Raw genomic sequence first — 12,085 nt, forward strand, 5'->3', positions numbered from 1 at the left:
GAAATATTAAGAATGTTTAAAATAACTATTTAAATTTGAAGGCATATTTTTTAAATTTTTTCTCTCAATGTGTGTCACAGTTGTGATAATCAATTATTTAAACTGGATCTATGAAAAAAAAAATGGCATTTTTGTTTGTTTACCTTTTTTTGTCTTCAAGAAAACAATGAATTTTCTACTAATTCAAAGGCATCCATTTCTCCTTTTTTTTCCTTAAAAGTAGGGGTGCACAACCTTTTTGAGTGAAGGGCCACTTGCACAGCTGGTTGGCTAACGAAGGGCCGCACATGTATTTAGACATGTTAATGACAAATGTAGTAATGTTTATTTAAACATTAGCGTTCCATTTTTTTTATCAATAAACTTAGTAATATCAATAACTTAGTAGTGTTCCATTATTAGAATTCATTGAAAAATAAAAAAACTTATACTTTTTTTTTACAAAAAACAACTTGCTATTTTTATTATATGAACAATAGATTTATCAAAATAAATAAACATTGATGAAAAGAAATGTTTTTTTTATCATATCATGCAATACGAAAATTCATTTTAGAATTAAATTCTAATAAATAAATAAAAAAAACTGCAATGCCCACAGAATGAAAATAGGAAAAAGTTTAGTCATATTTAAATATTATAAATTCAAATTAAATATTTTAATTGAAGAAAATTTATAGGTTTTAAACAAAAGCCTAAAATAAAAGCAAAACTGTGATAGTTCAAAATAAAATTCAATGCTTATTTTGTAATGTACTTTGTTATTTTATTTTATTAATTATTAGATTTTTTATATCGTAAACATTTTCCTTTTTTTTTATCGAAAAAGATCACTTAAGCAACAAAAAATTTAAATCTAAACTACAAACAGTGAGCAGTTTAAAAATTCACGTTTTCCGCCATTTTATGAATTTCTCAAGTTGAAATAACATTGCATTTATATTAGGGAGGGATGTAACGAGTATTTGGCCATTCTGTGAAAAATTCAGTTGGTTGAATGATCAGTCAAATATTCGGCAGAATATTTTTTAGAAATGTATTTTTCTAAGTTTTTTTTAATTTTTGAATTTTTATAAATATCACTTTTTTTTAAAAAATTATAATCAGACAATTTTTTCGATACTTTGAGAATTGAGAAGGATTTTTTTCCATTTTTTGCTGCTTTTATTATAACCCAGCATTTTAACAGAACGTCTCATAGTATTAATTTATTATCACTCTTTCCCTGTACTGTAATATAAATAACCAGTAACATAGAAAAGTGTTATTTTCAGTATTAAAGTTTTGTTTCAGGAACTAAGAAAAATTTGTTTCTTCTGTTTTTCTTTTTTTAGGCATTTTTATTATGACTCAGCATTTTTTTTAAAAATAAAGTTACTAATAAAGTTTATATTATAGCAATTTTTTTCTTCCAAAATTATGGCAATGAGAAAACTTTAAATTGAGATTCTGAGCATAAGTTTTTCATTTTAAAAATTAAGAACGTTTTTTCTATCTTTTTATTTTCTTTAAATAAAAAAAAAACTTTTTTTATACGCTTTCACTATAACGCAGTAATTTTTAATAGCAGTTCTGATGACTTAATTCATTTTTCTTGGCTTTTTCTGGCAATTGAAAAACTGAGATGTTCAGCTTTAAAAAAATTTTTCAAAAATTAAGATTGGTTTTTATGTTCTCTGTTTCGCTTTTCGACATTTTCAAAAACGTTCTTGATTTGCCTTGATTGGCAAAAACGTTCTTTTTAGAGTTAATTTATGAATACGTTTTTCTAGGAAATATTATTCTGAGCATTAAAATTTTAGTTTCAGTGTTTAGTAGCAGTAAAAGATTTTGCTATTTGGCCCCAATTGTACTGCGTTCAGTCGATTTTTTCTTCTTTTTTTTGCCGAATATTTGGTTTTTGACCAAATCACAATTCATTATTACATTCGACCAAATCATATTCGTTGCGGAAATAAAAACGAAGGAAAAATAACTAGGATTTACGATAAAACTCTACCGAAATACCGTATCAAAAAGTGATTATTTAATTGCGCGATTAACAATCACGTGTCGTAATAACATCATAGTTAAATAACGGGATAGTCAAAATCACGTGGAAAAGCATAGAAATAAGTGGGAAAATATATATTTATGCTGAAATCAGCACGAATAAAGCGTGTCAAATGCATGATTTAAAATTTGCATGTCGTAATAGAATAATTGGAATTTTTTATAATACGTGGGAATGCATAGCAATAACTGCCGAAAAAAATTGTTGAAAAAAGAGAAAGAATTGCAAAAAAAAAATAAAAAATCACTTGCATTTAAAATGAAATCGTCACAAATAAAGTGCAAGAAAAGTGATTATTTAAATTTGCGATCTGAAACTCGCGTCGTAATAAAAATTCGGGATTTTCGAAATCACGTAGAAAAGCGGAAATAACTGTTTTAAAAAAATCATTTATATTTACTATAAAATCGGCTTAAAGATAGCGCGTTAAACATACATTTACTAAAGAATCTGTTAAAATTAATTGTGTCAAAACGTGATGACTTAAAAGTGCGATTAAAAATTGCCCTTTTTTAAAATTTTTTTATTGTGTTTAGAAGCTCTCGCGGGCCGCACTTCGGTAGTCGAAGGGCCGCATTTGGCCCGCGGGCCGCAGGTTGTGCACCCCTACTTAAAAGGAAATTTTTATTCTCTCCAGTGAGGAGCAAAACTGTTGATTCATTGAATAATAGTGGTGGAACTAAAGATTCAGTTTTCATCCCTTGCTTCGCCAGTAAAAATTTCTGTTATTTTTGAGCTATTGAAATTGTCTCTTGATTCTCAAGTAATCACATTGGGAATACTCCACATTGTCTGTATCAGCTTTTTCTTCTGAGATACTGTCAGTATTCTTTGGGGTGAAACTGGTGTAAGACTACCTTTTTTAAAAAATTTTCTACATCCTTGAAATTTCAGCAAAAAAGTATTATAATGCTGTTTCAAAAATTAGTCTTGTAAGTAATTTTGTTAAAATGCAAAATTTAAACAATGTATTCCGAATAAATTGTGAATATTATCAAGTTTTACTATTTTATCTCAATCTTATTTTGAACTATTTAGGATTTGATGGATGAATTGGAAAAAAATGATGCTATTGCAAAGGATAATTTACCACTGTGGAGTGAAGGTTGTACTCCCAGTATTAACAGTGTAGGTAATTTTATGAAAAGTTAAGAATGTTAAAATAGCTATTTAAATTTTACGGCATATTTTTATATTTTTTCGTCAATGTAGGTTACTGTTGTCATAATTAATTATTTAAACTAGACTTGTAATTTTTGAAGTGTTACTTTAGTAGACTGTTGTATTTTTTTCATTTTAATACATGTTTGATGAGAAAGTAGTAAAGAACAGAAAATTCTAATTGCTCAAAATTAATTACTTATGCTAATAAAATAGTGGATGAATTGTTTTAATATGAAGCAAATTATGAAGCACTAAGCAGAACAGACTAATTAGTCAAAAATCATAAACAAGAACATATTTGACAGTTTCGCTTTTGTATGTTACTTGGGGAGAATTGCAACTACTAATGCAGATAATTTCACACTTTGCATGAAATGGGAATCTTCCTTTTCATAATGCCATGAAGGTTTTTTTTAATGTTTTGCACTATAAATGTGTTTGGCTAATTATTATTAAATAAACCCATTATAATTTATTTTTATGTCGGCTATTCAGATTTTAACTATTTTTAGCACGTTAATTAAATTCACCTTTTGATAAGAGAAAATACTGAATTTTAAGATGCCATTTGTCTCTGAGCAAAGCAGTTTCTAAAAGTAAAATTTTTTGCAGTTTTTAAACAGCTAAAACTTGAGAGCTAATTATCCTAAACAGCTAAATTTTGTGCTGTTTTGCTCAGTTTTTAATGACAGTTAATTAAATATATAGCATGGTCTTATTGATTAATAAATATGTATATTTTTTAAATTTTAAAATACTCCAAAACACGATTTTTAATATTTTTGAAAAAAAAAAATATTTTAACTTCAGCTCAATGTACTTGCCAAATTTTAAGACAATATTCCTATTGGATCATAAAGATAAAAAAATTTTCTTGTTGAACAACTGACATAATATGTCATGTGTTTTAACTACTTGAGTTGTAATCTTAAAACTAGAAAATATTTTTTTCCTCTCTGATCCAGGATGCGTAGCAATTTAATAATGTGCTTAAAGGTGCTTATTTTTGATTTACGATTTTTAAAAACTCTTAAAGGTGCTTTTTTCATTCAGGTTTGAGAAAAGTGCTTAATTTTCTATTTTTTAATATTAGACCATGCTGGTTGTCGTTCTAAATTACAAGAAATGCAAGATTTTCTCAATTTTCTCTGTAATATTTATCAGAAACTAGTTGTTTTTTTATGATAATGTTTTTTGAATTTTATTGATTTTATGTTTATAAATTAAGAACTTTAAAAGATAGAAAAAAATAATTTTTATTACTGCACAGATCCTAATTATGAATTTTTCTTTGTTGGAAAGTGATTAAAAATATTTTTTGAGTGCTTAGAAAGTGCTTATTTTTTGTTGAAAAATCTGGCTATGCACCCTGTGATCTCATTGGGATACGATCTTAAAATTCGACGCATATATTGTTAAATAAAATATTTTTTCCAAAAAATTTTAATTTTAAATTTTTAAAAAAATTCTAAATCAGAAGAAAATTTAAAAAAAAATTCTTTGTTTAAAAAGTTAAGCCATGTTACATTATTTTAATAAACGCCATTTAGAACTGAACTAAATGCCTTTAAATTTACCTCTCTTGGTCAATTAGTTCTTGAGTTACAGCTGTTTAATAACTGCTCAAAATTTATGAATTTTTGAAATTTCAAAAAAATTTCTAATTTTGAAACTAATATTATTCGTAAAACCTTTATAAAACTAATTCATAAAATCTTAAACTTTTTATTTTTTTATCCATTCTATAAGCCAAAAATAAGATAAATACAAAGACTTAAAATTTGCTGTGGTCTATCAACCTTGGTTTTAGAGCCACTCAGTGAAGATCTGCCCAGTAAAACTGAATCTCTTTGACGGGGTCATTATTGTAATCAGTGCCGGATTAAGCGTAGTGGGGCCCTAGGCCATTATTTTTTGGGCCCTTAGATTAAATTTTTTTCTGTGTATTTTTTATTTATTCAAATATAAAAGTATTTATAGATCTATTAATTTTAGAAAGATTAAATCTGATTAACATTATGTAAAAAAATTCTCGTATTTTATTAATATATATTTGAAATATAATTTTTTTCTTCTTAAAAATCATTGTTTTTCTTAAATTTTTTTAAAATTTATTTTCAAAAAATCCATTTTGAGGGGACCCCTAATCATTGGGGGCTCTAGGCCATGGCCTATTGGGTAAGCCGACACTGATTGTAATTTTAGTTATGGTCCAGGATAGAGCATACTCTTGAATGATCTAAGCATTCTTGACTTGCTAACAGTGCAGCCAGCACTCGGGTGATGGGATGTCATAAATAAGGTTTCACAGCAGGTAGTCTTGTTCTATGTTTATCTTAAAAGTTGCCATACTTGGTGCTTGCTTATCATCCGGAGCAAGACTTTTCCATTGCTTACTAAAAATAGTAGCTTTACTTGCTCTCAGTTCTTATCGCTGAGATGTAATTCTTGTTTGAGATTTGTTGCGATTGAGGTTGCCTGGGTGTTAATCCCTGTTTTGATAGTTTGTACTGATGGTTCCAGAACTACATGTTCTGGAACAATTCGAATCTTATAGTCCACCTGAAATCGAATAAACGCTCTAACCTAAAGGTTAAATCAAGGTTGCACAAGTTTACACCAACTCTTAAGTGCTTAAAAAGTTATTTGCAAAAAGATCAATCAACATATTAAAAGTAGAGACTTAGAACCAATGAAAAAAGAAAAATGATATTGATTTACCGATTAGTGAAAATAACCAAAAAAATTAATGAGTTTGAAAGAATGAGCCAATTGTAGGCATAGTAAAATAGGGAACAGGAAGATTGAAAAATGCTGCAGAAGTTCGAAATATTGTGGAAATAACTGCTGCATGTAATTTAATACCTGAAGGAATTGATAGCTACAAAATTCTGAAACAAATGTTGAGACATGGAGTGTTGAGTCTACTCAACTCCAGTCCTGAAATGTTATGTTCGAATTGGATACTTGTGTTGCCAAAATAGATGAAATCTGGCATAGTAGAGCTCTAAAATTTAGAATCAGAAAGGACTGACTTAAAAACTTGGAAAAAAAGAAATTTTGAAAAAGCAACTTAAAATTAAATAAGGCTTCTAAATTTTTACTATAATTTTTAATGTAAATTGCTTATTTGAAATTTAATAGCAGCCAATAGATTTTTGTTAAAATAGTAAGGTGAAAATAAAAGATACTTTTATGTTGAAGTATAAAAGTATACATTCGTGGAAAGTATACATTCTTATGGGATCAAATTAGTCTACCATGATTTCATAAAGACCATTGTAAGAGTATGCATTCTTATATTTGCATTAAATATGACTTGTATTAATATGTTTTACAAATTGATTAATATGCTATACAAAATATGTATTTTCAATTTTACAAGTCAGTTGTTATTTAATAGTGTAGCTTATTTTTAGCTTAACAAAATCTTAAAATACTCCTAAAACTGGAGAAGAATGTCCCTAAAAGAACCCTTAAAAAACTAAAAAAAAGTTCTGCTACCCCGTATATTGTTTTGGTATCAATCAGAAAATCTGCTCTCGCTAGGCTATTTAGGCTCTTGAATTCAGCTGTTCCTGCATGCATATGTGGAGGCCACCTTACCATCTTAGTTTCTAATATGAGAACAAACACTTGCAGCTAAGAAACCCTTGAATTCTAGGTAGTAGTAGACTAGGGACTTTTTGAAGAATGTCCCTAATAATACCCTAAAAATTAGAAGGAAAAAAAAAACTCTACTAGGATCCCTGGTGTTTTGCTGTCAATCAGAAAATTCGTTTTCGCACGGGTCTCTCAAACTCAGCTGTTGAAGTGTGTATATTGACCGCCCTACTATCATAGTTCCTAATATGAGAACATATACAGCAAAGAAACAAATTCTATGCAGTAGTAAGCAGCACTTGTGTTTTGTAAATAAATATGGAGATATGATTTTTCTTATAATGATGATTGTTCAAATATTTATATCAATGCTATATTTTTGTATTATGAAGTCATTTTTCTATTGCAGGGGATGAATATTAATGACGTTGCTAACGAATTGTAAAAGATTCAGAAGAAAATATGCATATGAGGATTTTTTGTTGCAATATTTCTCGGTGATTTGTTTGATTATCGCTTTGATTATTTGCTTTTATGTAAAATTTTTCTACTGGTGATTGATTTGCTTATTGTAAATTTGTGCATTTAGTCCTGTTGATTTTTTTTATATAGTTTAATGATTTAATGAAGAATTTTATTCGAATAATTAGTTGTGAGCTTTGTTGCAATTTATGCTTTATAAAATTATTGTTTAATGCAATCTGAAGTTACTTTTAAATATTTCAGATTTTAATTGAATTTGTACTTTTTTTTAATCCTTTTGGTTATAAATAAAATTTTTAAAAGGTTTTGCACCTATTGTTTTCTGTTGCATGTTATTTGATTACTAAAATATTTATATTATGGTCCACACACATCATGCTGATTGAAAAGTCTGGTGTGATGTAATTATTTTTTCTTTAGAAAAATTTATTGAGGGTTATGTTATGCCTAGTATTGAATTGAATGTATAGTTTAATGGCACAAAACTTGTACTGAATTCATGGTCTATACTTAGAATAACAAGAAATGTTGTTAAAAATCAATATTTGGTACGAAAATAAATATTGAAAGGAAAAAGTAGTGACTATGGTTCAGTGGGGACATTCTCACTGTTTCAGAAACTTTTAGGAAGGCTAAGTTGTTCTTTTCTTTCATCAGTTGCTGATGTGAGACAAGCCAAAGAAGTGAATGAGATGTGAAAGCAATAAATTTTTAAAAATCAATTAAGATTGATTGATTGCATTGTAAATTTGTACTTAGATCAATTTTTGTATTATTTTTCTTAATAAAAAAAAATTTACTTTTTGGCAGAATGGAAAAAAAAATCGTCTGAATCGAATTGACTGTGTAACGAACTAACACATGCATTTCCCCATCTTTGTGCCAATCAACAAAGCCTTCCTTTGTGTCCTGGGGGAGTGAGAATCTTTTGGAGTGGGGAGGGGGGGGGGAGAGTATATTGAGGCAGTGATTTCTACATTTATTTTTAAAGATAAAACACTGAAAAAGTTTCTTAAAAATTATCCTTGGGGAAATAATGATTTTAATTAGTTATCAGTGCTAATTGTAGCAGCTGACATAGTAATATTCCTCAGGTTTTTAATAGGTGAAATAAGTTAAAAAATAAAAAAAAGTATGGTTTAATCACAACTGCCTATTGTTGATTTGAAGGGTAGTGGAGGTTAATGCTGCAAAATTTTAAGCCAACATTTCTGCTTGTTCACCTTTAATTTAAGGTGGGTTTCAAGTCAATGCCAAGGATAGACCCTTGGTGCTTTTCAATAACAGTTTTGTGCCTTAACCTATATGGTATGTTATTGTTTTTGTGAAGGTTGTGTGATTAAATATTAATAAATACTTTTTTTTATCTGAGGTTTTTATCATGTAAAAGAGCAGATTAAATAAGGAGAGGTTTGCTCTAATTTGAATATTAGTTTTTTATTTTTAGTGTAGTCATATCTTAGGTTTCTATTATTTGTTAGGCTATTATTTGCTTATGGCTTTTATGTGGATGGTGATTTTCCATAAGTTCTAATAGAGAGTTGATATGCCAATATTTTTCTACCTTTCAAGAAAATTTTTTTTAAAGTTTTAATCATGTGAGGCAGTATAATACATTTAAAAAAACTTAATGTTTGTGAAACAAAATTTAAATCTTCATGACAAATAAAAGATTTTTTGTTCTTGTGCATGTGCTCGTGTACTATAAGTTTTCTTTTCTTTATAAATATTTCAAACATTTGAGGTCATAAAGTAATTTTTAAAATTTTTTGTCAGTTTCAAAGTTTTTTATTTCATTTTCCTTTGGATTCTTAGTGTTAATTCATGGAGCTGAAATGTACTAGTTTTGTTTAGAAAATTCTTTGATTTTTATTATGTGAAACAGTGAGATAGTTGTTTTTTATCGTCATAAGAATTATAATTTTTTTATTATTACAGCATTCACTTAAGTTGAAATGTGGTAAATATTTTTTGTAAAATTGTATCTTGAGTTAAGCAAAATTATAGTTTTAGTGATTTTTTTTTCTATCAGAAAATTCTATTCTTATTTCAAAAATTATTACGTTTGCTTTTCTGTAGTCTCTAATGAAAATTCATAACATTTACTGTTTTTTTTTCTTCCAATGTTATATTTTTCTTAGCGTTGCCGTTTCAAGCAAATGTTTCTTTAAGTAATATATTAAATAAGACTGCATGATTTAACGTGTATGGATTCGTTTAGAACATAAAGTTTAATTTGTTTAAAAAATCAAGCTTAATTACAAAATTAGAAGTAAATGGGTTATTCAAGTCATTTCAGTTTTTATCTTATAAATGAATACTGTTTGTATGAAAAATCAAATGACATATGTTATAATGTTAAGTAATCAAAAATATGTTGTTGAATGCAATAAACAGTTCTCTATGTAAGCTAAACAGAATTCTCATATGTGTGTTCATTGTACTAATTCACATTTTTTTATCCGTTTGCACAATATCTAATGTACGTATGTTAGGAAGGACTATGTTGTCACTGTCCACTTTTAAACTACCTTTGACAACTGATTTGTTCTACAGCCCAAAGAAAGTTTTCCACTAAGTAAATATTTTATAATATAAGTAGTTTGCAGCTCTATGTAATCAAAAATAAGTTTCATTTGGGAGTTTGTGGCATGTTTTTAATGCTTACTTAGGTTTATTTGTTAGATTAGCAGAAGTAAGACCGAATAATTCCAAGTGACATCTTCGATAATTAATTTTTAAATATCTACAACTATATTTTTCTTTTTCCGATATTTACGCTTATCAAGATTTGCTTCTGCGAACCTAAATGTATAAATAATAAATTCATGAAATTAAAATGAAGCTATGCATCCATTCGAAAAATTGTAGTAAATTTTAACTAACGAGGGTTATTTAGTACTATAGTTAGCCTTTCTTTTTGCGAGTTGAATTTCTAAAACTTTTTTTTTCTTTGATAAGCAACCAGAATAAAATAAAAAATTGTAGTTGTGCACGAAGTTCTGATAGAGTAAAGAGCATTTTATTCTAGCTAAAAAAAGTTTTGTAGTACCATGATAGTATGTTCAATGTTAATAAATATTAAAGCCATTAGTAATTATTTTAGAGAATACCTAATGAATACAATTATTATTTTAGAGAATTACTAATATGATTATAATAAATCTTGAGTTTCTTGAATTAGTATTTTGAACTAACTGCTATTTAGCATGATAGGTTATCTTTATATATAAAAGAAAATATTTGTGATCTTTATAATATCTGCCATTTTGAACCGATTAACACCATATTCTGGTATACGATAAGCCAAAAGGAAGATATCCTGAATGAAATTTGTAGTATTGTTCGAATTATTCAAGGGTTGACTTGCAAGTTTCATCAGGAATAGGCGTATTAATTATTGCTGAAAGTCGTGTATGAGTACGCGAGTGAGATTTAAAGTACATGGTTGGGCCTAGTCACGTGGTTTTGCTTGGCGGGTTAACGTTACAGCAACTACGCATGGATTATTATCACTGAATAAATTTTTGGATCAGATTTAATTAGATTTCTGTCAGCGATGTCATGCGCGTGTTTCGAACCTTATTGGCCTATAAATCGTGGCATAAACGAATGTCATGTTTTATCTACGATGACGTTGCTCGTTAGACCGATCGATACAAATCCCGCACCCGGTTCGCACTGACCACAATGCTGACGTAAAATTATCCTCAGTGGTAGACGGATCATGGGTTAGAGTCCCTTTTCTGTCAGAATAACCGTGGGTGGTTTCATGATTTTCCTCTCCATGTAACGCAATTGCGGGTTGTTCTATCCATAAGGACAAATTTATCCCAATGCTTGATCCAGGAGCTCACTTGTCCTCTGGATTGGGTTCAAAATTACAAGGATACGGAATTGAACATTAGTAGTCGTAAACCCAAATAATTGGGTCGACGTCGACTGTTCAACGACGGTTATAAAATAAAATAAAAATACTTAGAGAAAAAATATTTTTGAAACTTTCTTCAATTATAATGAACTCTTTGCTATCATAACTACATAAAAAATTATATTTATTTAAACACCTTAGATTCTAACAGTACAAAAACAGGAATATATAATTTATAATAAAAACTTATTTATTTATGATGCTTTCCAACGATTTGGTTAATTTTTTTTTTTTATCGAATATAAGTCGGAGTCAATTCTCATAAAACTCCGGAGATGAAGGTGAACTACCAACACAACAACTGTGTTTGAATTCACTCCAGAAAAGAATATTTAAAAAAGTTTAAATTTGTGAGCTGTATTTTGTACATTTTGGGAGAAAAAAAAAAGAATGAAATCATGTAAATTAGTTCTGCAAGTTCATCTTCATACGTATAATTTTTATTTTTTTATTTTCTTTGTCCATATATACATAAAAATGGTTTTATTATTAAGTTTCCCATTTAAATCAGTTACAAACAGAATCTGCTTATTTTTATTTCAAAAAAGTTTTTTTTATTACCTGTGAACTTAAATTGCCCAGACAGCTTTGAATGATATATAGTCTCATTTTGAGAACAATTGATTTGTCAAAATCAAGGACAATTGACATCTTTAAATCTAAGTTAAACGGTTATTTCCGAAAATATATTTTATAGTATTTTTTTTCTCTTAACATTTGAAAACGAATAAAAAAAAAATCTTAATTAACAGAAAGATTTTTTTAATGTAATTTTTTTAACCAAGAAAATAAATTCTTAAACATTTAGAAAAGTTAAGGCTACTTCTGCTGAATATGCATATTAGTATTTT

General features: G+C 27.9%; 1 protein-coding gene across 33 annotated transcripts in view; it reads left to right on the top strand.

Moving 5' to 3' along the window:
- The window catches only part of LOC107449188 (uncharacterized), a 74,409-nt gene extending 66,795 nt beyond the window's left edge, over positions 1–7,614 (top strand). For 30 of the 33 annotated variants that reach the window (XM_071181586.2, XM_087161280.1, XM_087161282.1 and 27 more), the window contains 2 exons: positions 3,092–3,181; positions 7,230–7,614. In XM_071181586.2, coding sequence (XP_071037687.1) covers positions 3,092–3,181; positions 7,230–7,265 — 126 coding nt within the window. In that variant the 3' untranslated portion in view covers positions 7,266–7,614. The remainder of the gene's footprint in view (positions 1–3,091; positions 3,182–7,229) is intronic. The other 3 variants (XM_087161283.1, XM_071181584.2, XM_087161287.1) reach the window with 2 other exon arrangements.
- The last annotated feature ends 4,471 nt before the right edge of the window (positions 7,615–12,085 follow it).

This window comes from Parasteatoda tepidariorum, chromosome 4, assembly GCF_982258835.1.
Source record: "Parasteatoda tepidariorum strain Cologne lab strain chromosome 4, Ptep-v5.0, whole genome shotgun sequence".
Classification (NCBI taxonomy): Eukaryota; Metazoa; Arthropoda; class Arachnida; order Araneae; family Theridiidae; genus Parasteatoda; species Parasteatoda tepidariorum.